Below are 25857 nucleotides of genomic sequence, written 5' to 3' on the forward strand. Positions count from 1 at the left end.
TCAGATTTTAAATCTCACTGTTTACCCCTTTTTCCAGATCATTTATAAATAGGTTGAATAACATTGGACCCAGTATGGATGCTTGGGGGACACCATTAGTCAACTATCTCCATTCTGAAAATTTACCATTTATTCCTACCCTTTGTTTCCTGTCATATCAATCCATGAGAGGACCATTCCTCTTATCCCATGACAACTTACTTTACTTAAGTAAAGGGAAGTAAAGGGTGAGGGACCTCCTCAAAGGCTTTCTGGAAATCTAAGTACACTGTATCTACTGGATCCCCCTTGTCCACGTTTGTTGACCGCCTGAAAGAACTCTGGTAAGTTCATGCATTAGTAAGGCATGATTTCCCTTTACAGAAACCGTGTTGATTTTTATGCAACAAATTATGATTTACTGCTCTGTAATTGCCAGGAACACCTCTAGACCCCTTTTAAAATATTGACATCACATTAGCTAACTTCCAGTTATTAGGTACAGAAGCTGATTTAAAGGATAGGTTACAAACCACAGTTAATAGTTCTGCAATTTTACATTTAAGTTCTCTCAGAACTCCTGGGTGAATGCCATCTGGTCCCAGTGACTTGTTACTGTTAAGATTATCAATTGTTCCAAAACCCCCAGATAATGACACCTCAAGCTGGGACAATTCCTCAGATTTGTCACCTAAAAAAAATGACACAGATTTGGGAATCTCCCTAACATTCTCAGCTGTGAAGACCTTAGCAAAGAATTCATTTTGTTTCTTTGCAATGACCATATCGTCTCTGAGTGCTTCTTTAACATCTCAATTTTCCAGTGGCCCCAGTGGTTGTTTAGCAGGCAACCTGCTTCTGATGTACTTAAAAAACTTTTGCTATTACTTTTTGAGTTTTTTGGCTAGCTGTTCTTCAAACTCCTTTTTTGCTTTTCTCATGATATTTTTTCACTTACTTTGACAGAGTTTATGATGCTCCTTTATATTTTCCTTACTAGGATTTAACTTCCACTTTTTAAACTATGCTTTCTTATCTCTCACTGCTTCTTTTACTTGGTTGTTAAGCCACAGTGGCACTTTTTTCGTTCTCCTTGTTATGTTTTTTAATTTGGGGTATGCATTTAAGTTGGGTCTCTGTTGTGGTGTCTTTGAAAAGTTTCCATGCAGCTTGCAGGAATATTACTTTTGTCACTATACCTTTTAATTTCTGCTTAACTAACCTCCTCATTTTTATGCAGCTCCCCTTTCTGAAATTAAATGCCACAGTGTTAGTCTGCTGAGATTTTCCCACCACAGGGATGTTAAATTGTATTACATTATGGTCACTATTTCCAACCAGTCCAGTTATAGTTACCTCTTGGAGTAAATCCTACACTCCACTTAGGACTAAATCAAGAAGTGCCTCTTCCCTTGTGGGTTCCGGAATCAGCTGCTCTAAGAAGCAGCCATTTAAGGTATCAAGAAATTTTATCTCTGCATCCCATCCTGAGGTGACGTGAACACAGTTAATATGGGGAGAGTTGAAATCCCTCACTACTACTGAGTTTTTTTATTTTCATAGCCTCTCCAATCTCCCTTAGCATTTCATAGTCACTGTCACTATCCTGGTTACGTGGTCAATAATATATCCGTACTGCCATACAGGGTCACCTGCTATAAGTCACCCCAGTATGCATCCACTCTGAACTAAAGTAACTGATGCATTATGAGTCCTCTCATTCCCTGCTTTTAAATAAAAAAAAACAAAAAAACAAAACAAAAAAAACAGTTTGCACAAATGGAAGTCAGTCCCACTTTAAGTTGTTTAGGTATAAAGCCTAGTGTTTTGGAACTTATCTTGGACTTATAGCAAGGACAGCCTGTATTCTTATTATTAAAGTATGGAATTTCTATCCATAGCGATTATATGGAACATTTTGGTTCATTTAATTTTTTTACTTCATTTGATTTCTACATTTTTTTCGCCTTTAGTGCCACTCCCCCCCACCCAGCACAACCTGTTCTTCCCTTCCAATATATTTTGTATCCTGGTATGACTGTGCCCCATTTATTGTCCTCACTCCACCAGGACAGGGGTGGGGCTGGGGACTAGCCTCTTCCACAGTTGTCTGTGGCCGGAGGCTTTTATTTAAAAACACAGAAAATGGCTCACAGCTCCAGGCTCCACCGCTACCATGTTGCCTGGCAGCCACCCAGAGTTGCTGCAGCTATTTAAAGGGCTCGTGGCTACAGCCCTTGCTTGGGTATCATTGCAACTGGGAGCCCTGAGCCATTTCAATAGTATCTGGCTACCTGAGCCACTATCTGGAAGTTCGGTGGCATAGGCAGCAGGCTCTAAGTACAAAGCAGTCAGATGCAGGCTGCGCGCTGGATCCAGCCCCAGGGCAGCATCACGCCCAACCCCGATGTAAGGAATGGGCCGGGACACAAGTCAGGGCAGCTGCATGAATGGGAGGAAAAGGGGCGTTGGGCGGGCAGTGACCGTTGGGTGGCACTTTCACACACTGCTCAATAAGGCTCAAACCAGCCAGTCCCTAAAGCAGCCCCCGCGCCTACAGCGGGCTTGGCACAGTGGGGCAACTCATAAGAACAGCCATACTGGGTCAGACCAAAGGTCCATCCAACCCAGTACCCTGTCTGCGAACAGTGGCCAATGCCAGGTCTCCCAGAGGGAGGAATCGAACAGGTAATGATCAAGTGATCTCTCTCCTGCCATCCATCTCCCCCCTCTGACAAACAGAGGCTAAGGACACCATGTACTAGCTAATAGCCATTTATGGACTTAACCTCCATGAATTTATTTAGTTCTCTTTTAAACCCTGTTATAGCTTTCACAACCTCCTCAGGCAAGGAGTTCCACAGATTGACTATGCGCTGTGTGAAGAAGAACTTCCTTTTATTTGTTTTAAACCTGCTGCCCATTAGTTTCATTTCGTGGCCCCTAGTTCTTATATTATGAGAACAAGTAAATAACTTTTCCTTATTCACTTTCTCCACACCCTCATGATTTTATATACCTCTATCATATCCCCCCCTTAGTCTCCTCTTTTCCAAGCTGAAAAGTCCCAGTCTCTTTAATCTCTCCTCATATGGGACCCGTTCCAAACCCCTAATCATTTTATTTGCCCTTCTCTGAAACTTTTCTAATGCCAGTATATCTTTTTTGAGATGAGAAGACTACATCTGTACGCAGTATTCAAGATAGGGAAGTAGCATGGATTTATATAAGTGCAATAAGATATTCTCCGTCTTATTCTCTATCCCTTTTTTAATAATTCCTAACTTCCTATTTGTTTTTTTGACTGCTGTTACACACTGCATGGACATCTTCAGAGAACTGTCCACGATGACTCCAAGATCTCTTTCCTGATTAGTTGTAGCTAAATTAGCCCCCCTCATGTTATATGTACAGTTGAAGTTATTTTTTCCAATGCGGCATTACTTTACATTTATCCACATTAAATTTCATTTGCCATTTTGTTGCCCAGTCACTTGGTTTGGTGAGATCTTTTTGAAGTTCTTCACAGTCTGCTTTGGTCTTAACTACCTTGAGCAGTTTAGTGTCATCTGCAAACTTTGCCACCTCACTGTTTACCCTTTTCTCCAGATCATCTATGAATAAGTTTAATAGGATTGGTTCTAGGACTGACCCTTGGGAAACACCACTAGTTACCCCTCTCCATTCTGAAAATGTACCATTTATTCCTACCCTTTGTTTCCTGTCTTTTAACCTCTCAGTCCATGAAAGGATCTTCCCTCTTACCCCATGACAACTTAATTTACATAAGAGCCTTTGGTGAGGGACCTTGTCAAAGGCTTTCTGGAAATCTAAGTACAGCCGATCCCCAAGCTACGAACGGTCGATCTACGACCATTTACATTTATGACCAAACCTCCCATTACGCAGTCGTAAAAGCGATCCCCGAGTTACGAACGCAACCTGCGCTTATGAACAGCGCGGTCGCAATGTAACTCAATGGGGTCCGAATTACGAACATTTCGAGTTACAGCCAAGTGTTTGGTCTGTAACCCGTTCGTAACTTGGGGACCAGCTGTACACTATATCTATTGGATCCCCCTTGTCCACGTTTGTTGACCCCTTCAAAGACCTCTAATAGATTAGTTAGACATGATTTCCCTTTACACAAACCATGCTGATTTTTGCCCAACAACTTATTTCTTCTATGTGTCTGACAATTTTATTCTTTACTATTGTTTCAACTAATTTGCCCGGTACTGACGTTAGACTTACCGGTCTGTAATTGCCGGGATCACTTCTAGAGCCCTTTCTAAATATAGGCATTACATTAGCTATCTTCCAGTCACTGGGTACAGAAGCTGATTTAAAGGATAGGTTACAAACCATAGTTAATAGTTCCGCAATTTCACATTTGAGTTCTTTCAGAACTCTTGGGTGAATACCATCTAGTCCCGGTGACTTATTACTGTTAAGTTTATCAATTAATTGCAAAACCTCCTCTAAGGACACTTCAATCTGTGACAAATCCTCAGATTTGTCGCCTACAAAGGATGGGTCAGATTTGGGAATCTCCCTAACATCCTCAGCCATGAAGACTGAAGTAAAGAATTCATTTAGTTTCTCCGCAATGCCTTTATTGTCTTTAAGTGCTCCTTTTGTATCTCGATCGTCCAGGAGCCCCACTGGTTGTTTAGCAGGCTTCCTGCTTCTGATGTACTTAAAAAACTTTTTGTTACTACCTTTTGAGTTTTTGGCTAGCTGTTCTTCAAACTCCTTTTTGGCTTTTCTTATTACATTTTTACACTTAATTTGGCAGTGTTTATGCTCCTTTCTATTTACCTCACTAGGATTTGACTTCCACTTTTTAACAAATATCTTTTTATCTCTCACTGCTTCTTTTACATGGTTGTTAAGCCATGGTGGCTCTTTTTTAGTTCTTCTACTATGTTTTTTTTAATTTGGGGTATACATTTAAGTTTGGCCTCTATTATGGTGTCTTTGAAAAGTGTCCATGCAGCTTGCAGGGATTTTACTTTAGTAACTGTACCTTTTAATTTCTGTTTAACTAACCTCCTCATTTTTGCATAGTTCCCCTTTTTTAAATTAAATGCCATAGTGTTGGGCTGCTGAGGTGTTCTTCCCACCACAGGAATGTTAAATGTTATTATATTATGGTCACTATTTCCAAGAGATCCTGTTATAGTTACCTGTTGGACCAGATCTTGCGCACTACTCAGGACTAAATCGAGAATTGCCTCTCCCCTTGTGGGTTCCTGTATCAGCTGCTCCAAGAAGCAGTCGTTTAAGGTATCAAGAAATTTTGCTTTTACTTCTCGTACTGAGGTGACATGTACACAGTCAATATGCTTCAGGGGGTAGCCGAGATAGTCTGTTACCAAAAAAAAAAAAAAGGTCTGGTAGCACTTTATAGACTAACGAAACATGTAGATGGTATCATAAGCTTTTATCGGCATAGCCCACTTCTTCAGCTGATTGGAGTTCATATGGGGATAGTTGAAATCCCCCACTATTATTGAGTTCTTTATTTTGATAGCCTCGCTAATCTCTCTTAGCATTTCATAGTCACTATTACTGTCCTGGTCAGGTGGTCAATAATAGATCCCTACTGTTGTATTCTTATTAGAGCAGGGAATTACTACTGATAATGATTCCATGGAACATGTTGATTCATTTAAGATTTTTACTTCATTTGAGTCTTAATTTTCTTTCACATATAGTGTCACTCCCCCACCCGCACGACCTGTTCTGTCCTTCCGAAATATTGTGTCCCCCAGTATGATTGTGTCCCATTGATTGTCCTCACTCCACCAGGTTTCTGTGACTTCTATGATATCAGGATCCTTTAACACCAGACAGGCCTATGCAGCACTTTAAAAACTTCTCCCTGTTTGTCTGCCCTTTTCTGATGTGCCGCAACCCAGTGACGTCACACCCGCAGCGTTTTCCCCTCCCCCAAGCCAGCCAGAGGCGAGAAAGAGACACGCATGACGTCACGCTACACGCAGCCACCCACACAACAACCCCCGCCGCCTCTGCGCTTCGCGCGCAGCCAAACACAGCGGCTGCGGGCGGGACCACTGCGTGCAGAGCGCCGCTCTACGCATGCGCCGCAGGAGAAAAAAAAAAAAAGGCAGCGTCAGCAAACGCTCATCAGCCTTGGCACTTACCTAAGAAAGTGCTCCCGCCTCTGTGAGCAACGTGCCCCGCCCCTCAGCCCTGCGTGCAGCTCCCTCCTTTCGCAGCCGTGGCTCACACAGTGCGCATGCTCGCTGGCCCCTTTGGACTCCTCCAGTCTTTCCAGCCCAGGGGCGTTCTCTTCGCCGCTGCGCGCAATGCTGGGGGTCGCGTTAGCGCCTCTGTCTTTTTAACCTGCCTGCTGCGAGAGATATTTTCCCCCTCGCTGGCCGCTTTAGGCTGTGCCGCAGACTTGAGTCTCATTAACTGTCGCTGTGTTTGCGTGGAGTCGCCTCTAACCTCTTTCGGACAGTACTTGGTTTATCCCAAAATGGCGGCGCCCGCTGAGCTACAGTGAAGCGCCCCGTTCTGTTCCTGGACGGGCCACGTGGGCGTGAGCCGGCTTCGGAGGGTCCCGAGGCGCGCGCGGCCCCCTGGTACTGTGTAGAGCGCGCGCCGCTGCACCCGCTTCCGAGCCATGGTGAGTAACGGCCGCGGGGGGGAGGGGGCGACGCGCTGAGCCCGTCTCCGGCCACGGCGCTGTGCACGTCAGCTCAGCCGGCGTTAACTCTGGATCCTACTGACGGGTGGGGACCACTTCATGCTCTGATGCTACTAGGGCGGGGGGTGGCCTCTGCTCGGAATTGGGAGCAGCTGCTGAGCAGGACGAGTATCTGTAGTGGTCGTATACGAGGGAGCGCCTGGGGGACATCAGCACCGGGGTGGCCTGTGGGAGGGACGGTACAAACACAGAGTAGCATAGCAGACAGGCTCTGCCCTGAGCAACTCCCAGTGCAAGTAGCAAGGTGGACGCAGGGCAGAGAGGGATATGTTGCACAGGCCGTTATAGCCACCCCAGAGCCCACAGAAACCATCATGAAGGCCTACAAATAATGAAAGAAAAGTCATTGGGGATCTTTCAATTGCATTCTGTTTCCTGACTACTTGTCTTTATAATTGACTGACAACTTGAGCTGCTTTTTGTTCATCCACGGTTATTAGAATCTTAGAGGATTGTCTCATGAAAGGTGGTAATCCTTTGGATGCAGGACAGAGACACCGTTTAAGAAAAACTCCTGTATCTCAAGCTTTATCAAAGTCAGGAGAGTTGGCAATAGTGAAGGAGAAGTCAAAGAGCGAAAGGAGATTGGGAGGCCCAGTAAAGAGCAAGGATTGGTGATGAAGTGGAAACAAGAGACAGCAATACTGTTAGCCTTAAAAAGAAGCATAACTTGCCGTTGTGATAAAATACTAAACTGTTCTTAAGTAAAAGGTGTGTTTATTACATACCCTCCATCTCTGTGCAAACCTTCCTCTGATATCAGCAGATTGCGTATAAGAATAGATTAATTTATTTCCTTGCTCTATGCAGATCATAAGTGGAATTCGGCCCACTCCACAGAATGGGCTTCAGAGGCACACTTCGTAGTTTAACCAATAAGTTGCTGGGTTGCATAAATGGAGACCTAAACTTTAAACATTGCATTTGTGCCACTGTTCTCCTAGAAGTTCGTGATTGGCAGTAGTAGCATTTACATCTCATTTATTGTCATTGCCTCTCATTTTGTGATAACTTCAGACATAAAATTCCAAAATGCAAACAATATTAAAAGCACAGCCTGACAGTTGATAAATCCTTACATCAGTGTATCCCAAATACTACATAACATGTCACATTATTTGATATTACATTTTCAAATTAAAAAGGAAGGGATGGTTATATGTGATTAAAACAATTATATAATATTTTCATGTCAGAGTTCTCAATACAGCTGATTGGAAAATGTAAGGAACACAAATACATTCCTGCAGTTGACACATTTAAAACCTATTAAGTGTGCTGCTTTTAGACCCATAGGCCAGATCCAGTGCACCAGGATTAGTGCCTGGTGGGCCCTCACCTCTGTTTACCTGCACCTCCACAGGTATCCCAGCAATTGCAGCTGTAGTTGGCTGCAGAGCTGCGGTAAGCAGTGTGGAACAAGACACTGTTTCCCACCGCTCCCACTGGCAATGAACGGCAGTCTACAGCCAATGAGAGCAGCAATCACCTGAAACCTGTGGAGGCACAGATAAACATGTCAATAGCACTTTTTTACCACCCAACCCTGTTTTACGTGATGCGGTGCATGTGACAAGAACACGTAATTTTGCTTGGGTTTGTAAGCACAGCTGTTTGAGAGTGTAACATTTTCTGAAACTTTACAGCAAGGAATGTGGGGACAGGAGCTTGGGAGGGGGCGTTCCTTAGAAAAGTTTTAATTTTAATTTTTTATAACCAGAATATCACTTCTTTTTTTAAGCCTCACAAAAGGAAGAAACCCTTTATAGAAAAAAAGAAAGCTGTAACATTTCACCTGGTACACAGAAGTCAGAGGGACCCTTTGACAGCTGATGATACTGCACCTCAGAGAGTTCTGTTGCCTGCACAGAAGGTAAATGCTCACTTCTACCAGGGAAGTTTGAATTATTAATTAATATTGCAGAACAGTAAAATAAGATTTTATTATTCAGAGTCATAATGTGAGAAAAGGGAGAGTGACTTGAGAATAGGTTTTAGTTAAATTTCAGTCCAACCTACAACAACATGAGAGGCTGGATGTTCTTTGTGGTTTTGAGAATACACTTCAAATCTTTATAGTTTTGTATACTCCTATTTGGGATGTAAAATCTCATTTAATTAGTTTAACCAGTTAACTGATTAAATGGGGATAGGCTGGGGGGAACTCCAACTCTGCTGGGCCCCATAGGGCTGCTCCAACTCCATCGCCCAGTAAGGGTGATGCTAACTGGTTAACCATTCAGATCCATAACTCCTATATGACAACTACTTAGCGTTTTACTAAAAACCTACTAGTGAGAGACTTTGAACTAGCCAGAGATAGTTATGGTGGCTGCAAGGAAGGGAGAGGTGTGCAGAACTCATCAGGGAGGCCAAGGGACAATGTCCCATGGATAAATACAGGCAGTCCTCGAGTTACGCGGATCAGACTTATGTCGGATCCGCAGTTACGAACGGGGCTTTTCTCGCCCCGGAGGACGTGAGCGGAGGGACGCCCTGATGCGCCACGGTCCCGCCGCCCGCGTCCTCCGGGCGAGAAAAGCTGCTCCGCGTCTCCCTGGTCTGCAGTGGGGGGAGGGCCCCCCCCCCCCCCCCCAGCAGACCAGGGAGACGCGGAGCAAAGACGCGGACAGCGGGACAGCCCAGACGAGGAGCAAAGCCTCGGAGGACGCCGGCAGCGGGACAGCCGCGGCGAGTCTGGGCTGTCCCGCTGCCCGCATGCTCCACGGCTTTGCTCCGCGTCTCCCTGGTCTGCTGGGGGGAGCCCTCCCGCCACCCGCATCTCCCTGGTCTGCTGGGGGGGGCACAGCTAGTGCGCCCGCCCCCCATCCCCCCAGCAGACCAGGCTTTTCTCGCCGACGACGCCTGGGGTAGAGCAGCTGGGGCGCTGCCGGGTTGGTTCCGCAGCGCCGCTCCTCGGCGCTACTGGACCAACCCGGCAGCACCCCAGCTGCTCTGCCCCAGGCGTCCCCAAGTCAGCCACTGCTGAAACTAACCAGCGGCTGACTACAGGAAGTCTGAGGCAGAGTTGGTCTGCCCTGGGCTTCCTGGAATCAGCCGCTGATCAGTTTCAGCAGCGGCTGACTTGGGGACACCTGGGGTAGAGCAGCTGGGGTGCTGCCGGGTTGGTCCCCGCAGCGCTGAGGTGCGGCGCTGCGGGGACCTACCCGGCAGTGCCCCAGCTGCTCTGTCCCAGGCGTCCAAATTCAGCCCCTGTTGAAACTGATCAGCGGCTGATTCCAGGAAGCCCAGGGCAGACCAACTGTGCCTCAGGCTTCCTTTAGTCAGCCGCTGGTTAGTTTCAGCAGCGGCTGAATCTGGACGCCAGTTCCGACTTACATACAAATTCAACTTAAGAACAAACCTACAGTCTCTATCTTGTACGTAACCCAGGGACTGCCTGTACTGGAATTTAGGAGTTCAAGATATCCAGCCTCAAAATAAATACAATGCCTGCCTCTGTGTAGTGAGGTCATACCAAATCACCAAAATGTGTGTTTGTATACTTTCTCTACACACACAGATTTTGTAAGTAAAAGTTTTGTAATCAAACACTTTCCTCATGCAAATAGAGAATATGGCACACATGGGCTGACCTCTTTGGTAAGTGTGTGTTGGACTGCTTTAAAAAAAAAAAAGTTTGGTTACACTATAAACTGATCTCAGATGATGTATTTCAGTTAAAGGCTTCCTGCTTAGAACTTTAGATTAAGGTTGTTTAATTTCTGACTTTTTTTTTCTCTTCCCCCTGTATGGTGTCCTTTTCTTTCAAGACCGGAATCCTAGGTTATAGATATGAAATCCACATTATTGCTAACGAATCTGAATATGGCCTAATTTATTAATCCTAATCTTGTTACGATTGCAAGGGAGACTCTGAGGAGAAGAGAAGAGAAGAACAGAGGAAGTATGGAGTGTTCTTTGATGATGACTACAATTACCTGCAGCATCTAAAAGAAGCCTCGGGTACCTCTGAGCTCATCCCTGCTGATGTGCCTGGTCCACAGAACAGGAATGTAGTGAGAGAGGAAGAAGAGAAAGAGGAAGAAAGTCAGCAAATTACAGTAAGTATGGTATTTGCTGCACTGTTGACCATTCTCTTTTGTATCATGCTAAGTTTAACACTTGTAAATCGAGCTAAATGTTCAAATTTAATAATCTTGTCCAGCAAGCATTCGTGTGGTTATAAACCACTTATGAAAGGTTCTCTTTCCCGTCATCAAAGGTCAGGCACTTTTGGTTACGATCAAATAGGAAAAAAGATACTGTAATGGCAATTAGGAATCCATTCATTATTTAGATGAGCGTTCCTATGTGACCAGAAAGGGAGGAAATCCCATAATGATTGTCTTAGGAGGTGGGGGGAAAAATTTGTATTGCTCACACTGCTCTTCCATTGGTTTGTAATACAGTCAGATTTTGTGGAAACTGAAGAAATCTTAAGTAACTAGGGGGCAGTGCCCCCTGCTCACTATGCTTGCCGCCACCCCCCCATCCCCAGGTGTAGGCAGCTCCAGCTCTTTTCCCTCCCATCTGCCAGGGAGGGCCAGCCCAAGGCATGACAGCCCTGGCCTGCCCCATCTCTCCTCCCAGCCACCAGGACCCCCTTCGGTCAACCGAGGCTTTGTTTCCCCCCTCCCCTGAGCATTGGGAGGCGAGGGGAGGAAAGGTGCATGGTGCACTACTTCAGTCTGCTCCAGGGAGGGGTGCCATTCTGGGGTCTTCCCAGGACCCGCACAGCAGCTGAGTACTGGGGGAAAAAGGGAGGGAGGAGGCAGGTGGGAAACCGAGTGAAATGATGTTTTCATTCTGTTTTCCTGCAGGAAAACTGTGTGTGTGTGTGCGCGTACGCGCGCGCACACAGTAATTCCTCATTTAACACGGTAGATATGGTTCAGAAAATGATTGTGTTAAGTGAAAATGTGTTAAAAATAATGGAAAAGGTGGGGGTTGCATTTCAAGCAGTGGGGAGTGGGGAAACCCAGCTGCCGTCCTGCAAGCTGGATCGGAGGAGAGGGAGCAAGGTGTCCAGCGAGAGGGGGGTCTCCGGGGAATGGTGCGGCGAGCAGCAAACCCTCTGCCGCTTTGCAGGGAGGTGGGGGAAGCCCTGCGCAGCTGCCGGCGACTGGCCGGCTGGGGAAACCGTGTTATTTCGGGGACGGTTGTATTGTTCAAAAGTTCTTAGAATTATTTATTTATTTATTTATTTTATTTATTTATTTATCGTGAAATTTGTTAAGCGGGCACATGTTAAGCAAGTAATTATTGTACATGAGTTAAAATCCTGTTTACTCTGACAAAGACAAACATTTGAAAATTACTGCTTATGTATTTAGAGCAATCAAAACATATGTTCATTCTTGTGCCCTTGATTATTTTAAATAAGGGATGTTTTTGTGTTTTCTTTTATGTAAAGGTTACCTCTATTAAGTTGCCTTCCTCAGTGTTTGCTTCAGAGTTTGAAGAGGATGTGGGACTGTTAAATAAAGCTGCTCCTGTTTCAGGTAACTCTTTCCCTGTTTTTCTTTTGTGAAGCTCATGGGGACTTTCAGTGAAATTGTTTTTGTTAAACGTGAGGGTTGCTTATCTACTGATTAATATGAATTTCACATGTTTTATAGTGTTTTGTTTCAAATACTGCTCAGTAACTGAGAGAAGAATGTCTCTCTAAGTGAGGAGAACCAAAACGTAAATTAGTGCCTTAAAGGGAACTCTGTCAGTCTTTTAATGCCCTATTCTTTTACTGGGATATGTGTGTATACCTTCGTGCCCCTCTAGAGTTCCACCAACACAAGTTAATCTACATGAACCCACTATAGAATTGGGGTTTCACTCTCAAAGTTTTGTCTTTAAACAAAAAGAAATTCCATTCAGCGTCCCAGTGTTAATGTTGTACTCTTCCCCTCTTTTTCTGCTATTTATTTGTACCTTCTGCTCCATTCATCTGAGGAAGTGAGTTGTGCCCACAAAAGCTCATGATACTATCTACATTTTTTGTTAGTCTCTAAGGTGCTGTGGGACCATTCTTTAAGTACTCTTAAACTGTAGCATGATTTAAGACTTCAGTGTTATAAGATGCCATGTGCTTGTGCTTTCATAAATATAACTGTGTGTGTCATTCTGGTATAGCAGCTGTCACGCTTTCTCTTATTGGGCTGTAAGATCCACAATTCCTTCTGGTCAGAGAGGGGAGTTGTAATAAATGTGCAACAAACTGAAGTAGAGGATTAGTTTTGTGGACTCTGTGTATGTAATGTAGGGGTTTTTTAATATTGTCTGCAATGGAGGATGTGTGCACTCCAAACATAGGAGAAGCAGTCATCCAAATGAGAATAAATCATGTATAGCACTTTAAATAATTTGGCAACTACTAAACCTAAAAACACCACTGCAATACATATTATTTCCATTTAATAGAAGGAAAATTTGAGACTCTTGTGTTCAGTGACTTGCCCAAACACAATTAACTAGTAAATTCTGATCTCAGCTTTATGTCCGTGTTCTGTATTCAGACTATTGGACCACACATCAATCTGATTTCTAATGAGCAGTTACAATTTTTAATTGAAACATTGTACACTGTCAGATTGAACTCAGCAACTTTACTCCTATGCTTGTAATGAATTCTTAAAATTTCTGGCTATGTCTAGACTGGCATGATTTTGCGGAAATACTTTTAACGGAAAAGCATTTCCGTTAAAAGTATTTCCGCAAAAGAGTGTCTAGATTGGCACGGATGCTTTTGCACAAAAGCATCCGTGCCCAGTATAGACGCCCTTTTGTGCAAGAAAGCTCCGATGGCCATTTTAGCCATCGAGTTTTTTTGCGCAAAAAATTAAGGTGCCTGTCTACACTGGCCCGCAAGAGGGCATATCCCTGAGCGGGAGTGTCAAAGTATTTGCGCAAGAAGCACTGACTTCTTACATTAGAACGTCAGTGCTCTTGCGCAAATTCAAGCGGCCAGTGTAGACAGCTGGCAAGTTTTTGCACAAAAGCAACTGCTTTTGTGCAAAATCTTGCCAGTCTAGACGCACCCTCCTTGTCCTCTTCTTCCTCCCAAAAATGAGGGCTGTTATCTAAGCTCAGCAAATAATTTATACTAAGTTAAGCTATTTCATTTGTTTCAGGTAACTGGCTTGACGATGCAATGCCAATTTTAATGCATTCTTTTCTGTTGTAGGACCTCGTTTGGATTTTGACCCTGATATTGTTGCAGCTCTTGATGATGACTTTGACTTCAACAATCCAGATAATCTTCTTGACGATGACTTTGTCCTAAAGGCCAACGAGCTAGGGAAAGGAGAGGATTATCGGTATATGGAACTTTTCAGAACTTTCTAATGTCCTAACAAATAATGCAGTATTGCTCATTATTGGTTTGTGTGTTTGCAACTAAAGTTGTTTCACGTTCTAAATTCTGTGTGTTGTTGCCTGTAGGGATATTAGATAGCAGGTAATAGAATAGTCAACTAGCCTCATGAATTCTTAGTGGTTGGTTGACTATTCTATAGTCCCTGTGGTCGGGGCTGGCAGCCAGTGCTCTCAGTCCCATTCCCGGGGAGCCCCCTGCCACCTCACACTTCTGCCTCTGTATCAGAGGCAGCGGTGCAGGGTGCCAAGTGTAAGCTGGTTGATGTGGGGAGTTTTAAAATCAGCTACCCTCATGGGCTGGCAGCCTCCTGCATCACACTGTTGCCCGAGATATAGGGGTAGCAGCAGTCCCTGTCTGCCGGGGACCTCTGATATAGGGGTAGCAGCACTTCCTGTCTTCAGGGGGTCTGAGCTCCCCGCGGTCGTGAAGCAACCTTTGCCTGCAGTGGGCCTAGGCAGCAGCGTAGGAGGTGGGGCAGGAAGCACTACAGAGCCAATGCTGGGGGGAACCAGCTTTTAGGCTGGCTCCCCTAGCACGAGTTCCTGCTCTTCCAGACAGCGAGTGTTGGAGGGGGAGGGAAATACAAGTACTGTAGTTGACTAACTGATAAGCCCAGGCTATCCCTAGTTGCCGGAGGTCTGCCTTAAACACAGGCATTAATTGGTGTTGTTATGTTTTACAAAGCCAAATTCAAAGTTTGTGTGAGTTTCTAAGGTTGGAAGTGGATACCTCTTGCCAGCACTAAAATCATAAATATATCTGACAATCCTACTTACTTAGGTAAACTCCATAAATTGTGTTGGTATTGGACACACAATTTCAAAGCACTTGTAGTATATACTATAGGCACTAATATTACAGTTGACTATTAAAGTTTACAAAACTTTAGGAAAAATCTTGTTACCTGTGATATTTCTCACTTTATATTTCTAGCATTAGGTACTGCTTCCACTTCTTTTATGAACATGTTTTTTATGAATAGTTTTCCATGTTCCGGTATTCTTTTGCTTTCTCCTTCAGTTCTTGTCCCATTTCCTGATGTATAACTAACCAGAAATCCATTTGGAACGCCAGTGGTACCACTGAGTGTGAAAGCATTTTTGGCTATTTAACCTAATCAAATATTTATCGGTACAACCTGATTTTAACTTTGACCGCACTTTTACTACTAAACATGTCACCTTTTTGTATCTGTAGGGTTTTTTGTTGTTTTTTTCAATTTAACTTAACTGACACAAGCTTAAGAGTTGGTAAGATAACACTGTGTAGACTGACATATCCATTTTAATACTCAGGGGATCTGGTACTGAGGATGAAGATGAGTGGGAGGATATGGATGATGAAGGAAAGGACGACAATATTAGTGATGAAGATTATGATTCAGAGGGTCCTTTATCAGACAATGAGAGAGTTGGTGAAGAGCTGAAAGAGTTTCTTTTCATGCAAGAGGAGACAAAGAGTCGTTTCACTGAATATTCCATGACTTCATCAGTAATGAGAAGGAATGAGCAGTTGACCCTACTAGATGAGAGATTTGAGAAGGTGAGGCAGCTCATGAATAAGAAGACTAAGTAGCCCTAGGCATAAGAGACAGAGGACATTTTAAACCTATTTCTCTGTGGGGCTTTTTGCCCCATCCTGCATATCTCCTCACATCTCCAAATCTTGGGAGCAAGTGGTTTTTAAACTTTAGGCTGTGTACTTCTTCCCAAATAGATAATCCACTGTTAGTAGGCCCATCTGAGAGAGACAGGGAGGTGGAGAGAAACACTCCTCTTCTCTTCCCCCCTCCTCCTGATTTCTGCCTTCCATTTCACAGTCTGAAAACCTCTAGAGACTGTTTGGTATGGCCACCTAGAGTGATGTGAAGGGATGTTAAGGGGGCAGGGCAAACAGCTGTGCCAGGCAGCTCAGGTCAGCAGTGCATGGTTGGAATTGTGGAGGGAGCACCATCTCTGCTCCTTGACTTACCTCAGTGGACCACCCAGCTGGTCAGCCAGGATAATAAAAAATTGTAACTCCAGGCAAGAGGCCTCAGATCAAAATGTTTGAAAACACTATTGTGTGTTTTTCCCCCCCCCCCCCCCCCCCCCCCCCCCCCCCCCCCCCCCCCCCCCCCCCCCCCCCCCCCCCAAGCATTCCTCTGCATTCCCTTAGAGTGGGCACCCCCAACAGTTTGAAAACTGCTTCTGAGTCACACAACAGAAAGGAAACGTGAGGATGCAGTTTTTATTGAAAGGTAATTAAATGATTAGTTGAGATGTGTTGTCCACCATTAAAAGATTTTTCTTACATATCCTAGGAATATGCATACCCCAGTTGGAAAACCACAGCTAAGCTGATCAATGCGCATGGATCTTTTTAACTATGCAAGCTCTTGCTTATTTAAGTTCATGGTGGTGGCTAGGGGTGTTAACAGGTAACCAGTTACCCAATGGGTGATGCTTACCAGGTAACAGTTAACCAGTAATTATTTGGTATCTGGGGAGCATTCCAAAGCCCACTACAGATGGAAGGCTGCTCCAGCACCGCGAGGCCCTTCTGCAGGGCTGGAAGCGGCCGGGTTGGAGATGCTCATGTTAACATGTAAGTGGTTAACTTTTTAAATGGGATTTTACATCCCTAGTGGAGGCAGATGTCTCTCTTGCTCTGCAGATATTTTGCATTATAAGAAATGAGTTTCAGTGTGTGTTGTTCTTATCCAGTGCAATGCACATTTGTATGCTCTCTTACATTAAAAGGCCTCGGGAATATAATCCTAACTACGGTTTTTCTCTCTTCCTGACCCCAGTGAACAACATTGCATTTGTGAGATGTAATTTAGACATAAATATTCATTAATTCAGGTTTGTGGATTTCTTTCCCTGTGTAGTTTTATGAACAGTTTGATGACGATGAGATTGGAGCATTGGATAATGTGGAATTAGAAGGCTTTATTCACACTGACAGCACTCGATTGCAGGAAGTCCTGAATGACTACTATAAAGAGAGAGCTAAGGAGTATGTAGAATGCACTTTTAGACCTACTTGTATAATCAGAAATAACTCTTATATGATTTCCGACTTCCTATTAAGATAAGATTTACCGATACTTTTATTTCCTTCAATGGAAACAATATTTGTTTTGTAGGATGCATTTTATTGTGTTGCAAAGTATTTCATTTTTATTTAGCAGTGGATTTCAGTTGAACTAAATAGTAATAATGTTCGGGGGAGAGTGGAGGGTTGAGTGCTTGCAGTCTTGTTTAAAAGGGGATTTGATATCCCATTTAACTACAGCTAATGTTCAGAGGCCTTATCACTTCTGATTTGCAGGGAAGCTACTGATTTGGACTCCGGCTTCCTCTTACCATGCATCTTTCCATTGTTGCTGTTGTAACTGACCCTGCAACAGAGCATCTCCACCTGCTGTTGTGATACGGCAGAACTTGTTACATAGTAGGGATGTTAAACTTAGTTTAATCATCTAATCAATGGGTTTTTCCATTGGCTAGTTGGTAAGTGGGGAGCCTCAGTGGGCTTAGCTCCCACTTGGGAGTTAATCCTGCTGTGGCTCTGCCTTTTAAACAGATTAAGAGCCAGTAGGCTCTTAATCCATTTAAAAGGCTAAAGCACAGCAGGAGGGACCCTGCCCTTAGCTGGGAATCAGCTGTCCTGGCTCCCTCCTGCTGGCTTTAGCATTTTAAATGTTTTAAGAGCCTGTCAGTTCTTAATACACTTAAAGCAGATGTGCATTTGGGACTGGGCTTACGCCTGGTCCCCGCTAGTCCCCTGAGCAGACAGTGCTGGGGGAACCAGCTTTTAAGCCAGCTGCCCCCAGCACCAGCTTCTGCTCCCTCCTCCTTACTGACTCTGATAGAGGCAGCAGGGTGGGGGGGAAGTGACTAGTCCCTCAACTATCCGATAAGCTTTTGCTTATCGGAAGTCGACTAGCTACTTACATCTCTTATACATAGTGGAATGATTTGTGTACTGTGAGCTCATAACAACTGATGTAAGCACTCCAAGCAGTAGACTTTATAGATCCTAATCATAGAGATGCTTTCTCTTTGCCATTTCCTGTTTTCTCTGTGCCTTCACTTCCTCTTCCTGGTTGCTCTGAAGCATGCTATACCTTCTACTGCCTAATTGATCCTTTATGACACAATTGTTTGCATTCAGATCAGGGGCACAATGAGCCAGTAGGTTCACTAATGTTTTCTGTCCTGCATTTGGGTTTGCCAAATAGCCTTGGAGGCACCATGCTTTAAGCCACATCTACACTGAGAGTATTTCAAAATTACTAAATTCGACTTAACTCCTGATTTAACAAATTTGAATTAGCTTGTCCATGCTACAGGAAAGCCTCGAAATTAGTCTGAAGCAGGCTCCATTAATGTGGATGCACTACCTCAGACTTAGAGCCCCAGGAAGCACTGGGTATTAATTAGTTTGAAATAACAGCACTGGCGCGTCCATACTACTGTTACTTTTGAAATAACTATTTTGGAATTAGCATTTCTCCTGATGAAAAGCAGGAGTATAGATTTCGAATTCTGCAGCCCATTATTTCAAAATAACAGACTTAGTACTGTGGACGCTCTGCTTATAAATTCGACCTTGGGTGGGGTGCTTATTTTGAAATAAAGTCCTAGTGTAGTCCCAGGGCTTACAGTTGATCTCTGCATATGTTAAAATAGGCTGGTTATTTTTGAGATTCATAGGGAAAGAAAATGGGGAGACAAGTAAAAGAAATTCCCATGGTATACTAAGTGGGTATTTTTAAGGCATGTAGAAATGTTGTTCCTGACTTCTGGGTTTATTTTTTATGTTGTCACAGGCTTAAATAAAAGGGGTGGAGGGAAAGAGTCAGCCCTTCATTCTTCTCCTCCCTCCCCCTCCTCCCCCCTGTTATAGTGAAATAGTTACATTTCCTTTGCCTGTCTTTCACCCTCTTCTCTTATATTCTCCAAAAGCTGTGTGAAACCCAGCACTGTTGAATCAAGAGAGGATTTAGATTCTCCTCTCAACGAGAAGGGTGAGGAAGAAGAAATCATAACTTTAGTTATTGAGGAACCCAAAGAGAAGTGGGATTGTGAATCCATTTTGAGTAAGTATGTGAGGCCCTTTACTTTTTTCAGGGGTGGTAAAGTAAATGGATGACGGTCTTGTTACTTATAGCAAGGGTTCTAGCTCTGGTACATAACAGTATACATTGTCATGAAAGAAATTTGGTGAGGGGTGTGTTAAGTACACTAAACACTTCAGTCTTTAAAATTTAATATATAGTAATTTGTAAAAAGTTGTGAAAGGATCACTATAACTTTTCAGTGTACAGTCCTCCATTATGTTTATTCTTTCATACCTTAGGTACATACTCAAATTTGTATAATCATCCAAAACTTATTGAGGAACCAGCAAAGGTAAACCCATTACATTTATTTTCTGTAGTATATAAAGCTTACAACCCATGTTGCTGCTTGGTCTTCTGTAGAGTCAAGACAAAGGCAGTTACTTTCCTGTTGGCTGTAATTGTCACCAGAGTATGATGAAATGCATCCTAGAATATTCAAGAAACTGAGAGAGGTGGTATTTGAGCCTTTAGCTATCAGTTTTGAAAAGTCATTGAAGGTTGGGAGAGATACCAGATGACTGGAAAAGGGCAAATAGTTCTCATCTATAAAAAGGGAAATAAGAACAACCCAGAAAACTACAGACCAGTCAGTTTAACTTCTGTGCCAGGGAAGGTAATTGAGCAAGTAATTAAGGATTTTATCTTCAAATATCTGGAAGATAATAAGGTGATAGATAACAGCCAGTCTTGTGGATAAGGGAGAATCTAGGTATACCTAGATTTTAGTAGATTTTCATGACTTTTCTTATCCATCAACTAGGGAAATACAACCTAGATGGGGCTACTATAAGGTGGGTGTAACTGCCTGGACAACTGTTCTCAGAGTAGTTACTAATGGTTCACATTCATGCTGGAAGGGCATAACAAGTGAGATTCCGCAGAGGCCTGTTTTGGGTTCGGCTCTGTTAAATATCTTCATCAATGACTTAGATGATGGCATAGAGTACGCTTATTAAGTTTGCAGATGATACTAAGCTGGGAGGGGTTGCAAATGCTTTTTGATACTGTCAGAATGATCCGGACAAACTGGAGAAATGGTCTGAGGTAAATAAGATGAAGTTTAATAAGGACAAATGCAAAGGACTCCACTTAGGAAGGAACAATCAGTTTCACACAGACAGTCATTTCCTATTCTGTATAGGAAGGAATAGTGTAGAAAGGGATCTTGGGGTCATAGTGGGCCATAAGCTAAATATGAGTCAACAGTGCAACACTGCCCTCCCCTTCCTTCCCTCCCCCCTCCCCCCCCAAAAAAGCAAACATGATTCTGGGATGTGTTCACAGAAGTGTTTTGATGTGAGCAAGACATGAGAAGTAATACTTAGGCTGTACTCTGATTAGGTCTCAGTTAATATACCTATCTCATAGAGCTGAGAAGGGACCTTGAGGTCATCGAGTCCAGTCCCTTGCCCTCACAGTAGGGTACCATCGAGTACCATCCCTGACAGATTTGCCCCAGATCGCTAAATGGCCCCCTCAGGTATTGGACTCACAACCCTGGGTTTAGCAGACCAATGCTCAAACCACTGAGCTTTGGGCACCACATTTCAAGAAAGATGTGGAGAAACTGGAGACGGTCCAGAGAAGAGCAACAGAAATGATTAATGGTCTAGAAAACATGAGCTGTGAGGGAAGACTGAAAGAATTGGGCTTGTTTAGCTTAGTAAAGAGAAGACTGAGAGGGGATATGAAAGCAGTTTAAGAGCAGGTTGGATAGACATCTATCAGGGATGATCTAGACCGGGGTGGGGAACCTCAGGCCCAGGGTCCAGATGCGGCCCTCAGCTTGCCTGGTTCTGGCCCCTGAGGCTCAGCCCCCCTCACCCCCCAGCATTGGGGATCCTGCACTGATGCTCCAGCCCTCCTGATGCTCCAGCCCTCCTGCTGCCCCTGAAGGGCTATAGCGCACAAAATCTACTAGGCCGGGCCCCTGTGGGCTCTGGTGTGAGAGGGGAATGTCTTTCTCTTTCTCAGTTGGGGTCCACAGTGAGGATTTGTTTTCTGCTTCTCACGTGTATGCAGCCTCCAACTGACTTTTCTGTGGGTCAGTGGATCCTGACCCAAAAAAAGGTGTTCCCCACCTCTGATCTAGACCATGGTTGGTCCTGCCATGAGGCAAGGGAACTGGACTTAATGATCTCTTGAAGTCCCTTCCAGTTCTATGATTGTTCTTTTGTCTTCCAAGGAGTCCCGTAGCAAAATTAAAGTAAACCTTAAAATATCAAGTTTAAACCAAAAAACCCCATCTTTGAGACCTCTTTATTAAGCATCAGTGAGACTACAGCCCTCATTTTCTTCATTCTTAGTCACCTTTTAAGTTAGGAATGTTAAAAGGTCAGGCTTACCAACTGCAGTTAACAGGTAAAGGCTGGAGCAGCTCTCCCCCCTTGCCAGGTCAGATACTGCTTCAGCCCCATGAGACCACCACAGCCAGGAGCTGCTCTGGCTGGCCAGGTGCCTCTGCCACCGATTACATGCTGCGGCTCCCCGGGAGTCGAGCCAGCAGTGCATGTAACTGTTAAGATTTTTATCGGTTGCACAGTTACCTTTTTAAATGACTCTTTATATCCCTACTTCAAGTAAAATGTCAATAAAAGAAGGCAGGGAAAGCAATGATAAATATACATTGTTTTTCTTAAGGCCAGCTTCAGCCCACAGATATGTATATATTGTTCTTGTTGAGTTGGGGAAATTATGTCCATCTATTTGATGGCTGAATTTGACTTGTGTTCACTACTGGAAAATTTGCAGCACTATTGGTGATTCTATAACCCTTGGAAAAGAAGCCGGGGAGGATGAAGGGTTAAAGATAACTTATTCATTGGCACATTGTCTGTATTTTAGTCCAAACCAATCAAAATTTCTCACAAGACTGGAATTCCACTGAATATTTTGCCTCAGAGAGGTCTTACGGCTAAGCAGACTGAACGTATGCAAATGATTGATCAAAATGATCTGCCAAGAGTGTCCACACAGCCACGTTCCAAAAATGAAAGCAGTGAAGATCGAAAAGCAAGAAAACTAGCTATAAAGGAAGAAAGAAAGGTGAAATCTAATCTTTCATAAGTTAAGAAAATTCCTCATGAAATTGTGTTCTGTTACTCTGTTTTCTATTTTTTAAAAACCATTTTTTCTTTTAAAACAAATTTATTTGGTTTCTGGAAATTAATGGGAAAAATTTACTAGCCTTCAAGGGTGTGTCCCCCGTCTCCTTCCCCCCTCCCCCCTCAGAAAATACCTTGTACTAGGAAGCTTGGTTCTTTTTTTTCCCCATAGTAGGAAAATGTTTTCTTGGTAATCATTCCGCAGAAATTCTCAATGTCTTTCTCAATTTCCTTTTTTCTCTATTTAGTTTTCCCTCTTCTATCTGCTCTTAGTTTTGTCTTCTCTGTCCGTTGTCTCCCCCGCCTCTCATCCCCCGGGGCTATTATGACTGAAAGAAATTCATTTCCTATTTATAATCCTTTAATGGTACTTTTGCCACCACCTCTGTTTGATCTATTCTAAGCTATAAAAGCTGGATGGTGCCAGCCACTGGCAAAAAGAAAACAAAAGAGATAGCTGAAACTGTAGTCGTTTTGTCATATAAAATGTTGGCATGCTTCAAACTGGGAATGTGAAGAATGTGAGAATTTGAAGCAGCATGTCTCTAGACTAGAGCTTAGATAAGTAGAGCACTCTACAGTACAGGTGCTACAATAGCACTCTTGCAGTTATTTCCCTAGTGTAGACTCTTCCTTCAACAGAGTGGTAACTGCACTGGGGAGCAAGTTGTCTTAACTATATCTCTCCGGAATATGAATTTTTCACACCGGTGAGCAATGTTAGTAAGTCAACCTAAGTTTTATGTCTAAACCAGGCCTTACATTGTATGTGTCTGAAAGTTGTTCAAATATCTGTATTGGATTATGAAGGTTTTGGGGTGTGTATAAATTATATATGTCTCTGCAAATCTTAAGGGGTTTAATGTCGAAATCATTCATGTTTTCAGGAACGCAGAATAGAAAAGAAAGCCAACAAATTAGCCTTCAAACTGGAAAAAACAAGACAAGAAAAAGAACTGCTCAATCTGAGACAGAACATTCAAGCACTAAAGCTATCATAATGGAACAGATTCTCATATTGCAGAAAATTCTTTGCATTGGTCTTTGTGCTAGAATCTTAGGAAGAGACAGACTCTCTTAACCTCTTTTCCTCATGGACGGATGTTCATAACATAGTATTTTAATGGATCTGGTTATAGAAAAATTGACTTAAACAATCTCTTTTTTTAAAGTAAAACTTAAACAATTTTTGGTTACAAATTTAAATGTAGAGTAGTATTACTATATTTTTCTGTCATGAACATAGCTATTTATGAACTGAGTTATAATGTTTAAATTACGGAAACATTTTTTTCTATGCAACTGTTTTTGTACATATTAAGAAAATATAGAACTACTGTGATTTAAAATACCTTGGTGCTACTTCTAGAATAGATTTATCTCGCTAAATGTGTATAATATAATTTCCTCTCTCTAAATGCAGGCTCAATTGGAAACCATGCTTTGACCTTAGCACAGTTCCATATATCAAGAATATACAATTAGATACGTCTGAGCACTTTAGGACTCTTGCCTGTGAGACTTAAAAAAGAATTTTTTTCAGTCATGCTTTTGTGAGATGGTTTTATTGTTTTTGGTAGTTTCTTCAAGTTCTTCAGCACAAACTTTTTCTTCTCTATGGGTCTGATGTAATTATATAAATTTGTATCCATTCCTAGTATGAACTGACTCAGCAGTAAATTTCCTTTTCTGTTTTCTTTATAAAAACACTAAATGAAGGTGTGCCAATAGCAGAAAGCAGTGTGAATCCTCTCTGTTTAGAAACTGCTTCAAGTGCTTTTGTTATAACCGGTATTGCTGCTTCTGAAATTGAACTATTGAAATTCCACTCTAAAACGGTTTCCTTTTTCCTCAAATCTCTTTCCACATGCTATCATATCCAAATCTGTAGAAATTAGCTCACCTAGTAGTCCTATCTGGGGGAAAAATGTAGAAGGCTGGTATGATACAAACATCTTTTGTTCATGCTTTCATTTTTCTTCTAGCTATGCTAGTTTTCATGTACATCATAGGATAGGGCAGGATATATGTGTCATAATTGTTAATTATTTGGTTGCTAATAACTGGCATCTTGAAATACATCAAACATGTTCACTGTGTAAGTAAAAGTTGACCACCTAGCACCAATGTTTACTGAAAGTGTTTAAAGAGGGAATTTGAGAAATTTGCATATAAAGATGAGTCATGTGTATGAAGAGGAATTCAATGAAAAAGGTAACATGCAAAGTTTGGTATTTTGAATACAGTGTAATGTTGTGTAGTAAACATGAATTTAATTAGCAATATTGCCACATGTCAATATTGAGGAGTGCTATGATCTATCTGCTGCTGTACAGTTCTGAAGTTCACAAACCATAATTCTCTGGAGGTGCATATTATGTTAAGTTGTTGAAGGAGAGATGGGAAGTAAAGGAAAAGGATATTCAGCTTTCAGGTAGGCTTTGATGCCAAAACTGAGTCAGATCAGGCAGGAAAATCTTAGTTTATTCTACGTACCTAAAAACTGATCTTTTTTTTTTCTTCAGTTATTCTTATTTGCCATGGTCCGTGTCCATATATGGCTTGCATTATGCCATCAATAGCGGTAATACCCTGTAATTGAGTTTGGGGATGTTTTTATGCTGTATTTGACTACAGGAAGATGAAGCAGGCCTGTTCTTCACAATGCTTCTTCATTACTATGTTATTTCTTTTGCTCCTGGTTTATCATCTTCATAGAGTACAAAGGAATGAAAGGTAAGAGAACAAGAGCAGGCCAGAGCAAGAACAAAGACACAATTGGGACGTCAACAGTATTTTTAAAAGGGAGAGAATGGGGTAGAATAGAAGCTAGAGGCGCAAAAAGATGTGGGTTGGAAATAATGAAATTGAGGTGAGCTAACAGAATGGAGAAAAAAAATATAAAATTATTTTGGTCCTCCATTGTTCACAACAGTGAGCAGTGATGTTATCCTACTATGTATGTCTCAAAGTAATCTTTTCCTAATGTCTTCTGCAATAAAATAATCTTGCCAAGAGTCTCATACTGCTGAGTGGCAAACCTTGCCTTCGCTTCTGTGAACACGTGCAGAACCTTAGGCCTGCAAGTCTGTTTTGGGTTTTCTCCCTCCTTCCCCGTACATAAATGCAGGGAAGTGGACCTCTTTAAACTCCAACAATCAATAATTTTTGCCTAATGCTGGGCTCCGTGTGGAGAGACTGATAGGAAATCCAATTTATTTGTGTTAAGACATGGTACTATTGTTGATTTGGGGAGGGGGAAACATTGAGAACCGTCTTCTCACTGAAAAATGTAGTACCATCTAAACAGATGCTCAGCAATATGTCAATTTCACTAAAATTTTACTTTGAAGGAAAAGTGACATTCTGAAAGTTTTCAAAATTAAATCTTTTGATATTTTTACTTTGTTTTAAAAATTATATTTTGTATTGCATGTTATAAAATGTAAGTGTTTTTGATTACCCAGTAATTTTTGTCAGATTCTTCTGTTGAGAATTTTGAACTTGTAGGATTTTCCAAATTATAATTGAAAACAAAATTCATAATGCT

At 42.6% G+C, this 25857-nt stretch overlaps 2 protein-coding genes and 1 long non-coding RNA gene across 3 annotated transcripts in view; 2 read left to right on the top strand and 1 right to left on the bottom strand.

Moving 5' to 3' along the window:
* Window positions 1-6289, bottom strand: part of LOC149524689 (uncharacterized) — a 23030-nt gene extending 16741 nt beyond the window's left edge. The window contains exons 1-2 of the long non-coding RNA XR_012902696.2: window positions 6150-6289; window positions 5169-5350 (exon numbers count right to left, since the gene is read on the bottom strand). This is a non-coding gene — a long non-coding RNA (uncharacterized LOC149524689). The remainder of the gene's footprint in view (window positions 1-5168; window positions 5351-6149) is intronic.
* On the top strand, window positions 6283-25325 carry LTV1 (LTV1 ribosome biogenesis factor). The gene is made up of 11 exons (XM_006139328.3): window positions 6283-6637; window positions 8460-8591; window positions 10588-10782; window positions 12135-12222; window positions 13899-14031; window positions 15386-15632; window positions 16963-17090; window positions 19046-19179; window positions 19440-19492; window positions 22048-22248; window positions 23195-25325. The coding sequence occupies exons 1-11, from the start codon at window positions 6635-6637 to the stop codon at window positions 23306-23308; spliced, it is 1428 nt and encodes a 475-aa protein (XP_006139390.2). The 5' UTR covers window positions 6283-6634; the 3' UTR covers window positions 23309-25325.
* Window positions 24383-25857, top strand: part of ZC2HC1B (zinc finger C2HC-type containing 1B) — a 28627-nt gene continuing 27152 nt past the window's right edge. The window contains exon 1 of the mRNA XM_025179598.3: window positions 24383-24521. Within this exon, the coding sequence (XP_025035383.3) occupies window positions 24485-24521 (37 nt within the window). The 5' untranslated portion in view covers window positions 24383-24484. The remainder of the gene's footprint in view (window positions 24522-25857) is intronic.

Source organism: Pelodiscus sinensis, chromosome 3 (genome assembly GCF_052426305.1).
Source record: "Pelodiscus sinensis isolate ZL-2025 chromosome 3, ASM5242630v1, whole genome shotgun sequence".
Classification (NCBI taxonomy): domain Eukaryota; kingdom Metazoa; phylum Chordata; order Testudines; family Trionychidae; genus Pelodiscus; species Pelodiscus sinensis.

Excerpts from the sequence above, each read along its gene's own strand:
- LTV1 (XM_006139328.3), top strand. Across the intron at positions 19,180-19,439 it reads GGATTGTGAATCCATTTTGA|GTACATACTCAAATTTGTAT; the intron begins GTAAGTATGTGA and ends TTCATACCTTAG. Across the intron at positions 22,249-23,194 it reads CTATAAAGGAAGAAAGAAAG|GAACGCAGAATAGAAAAGAA; the intron begins GTGAAATCTAAT and ends TCATGTTTTCAG.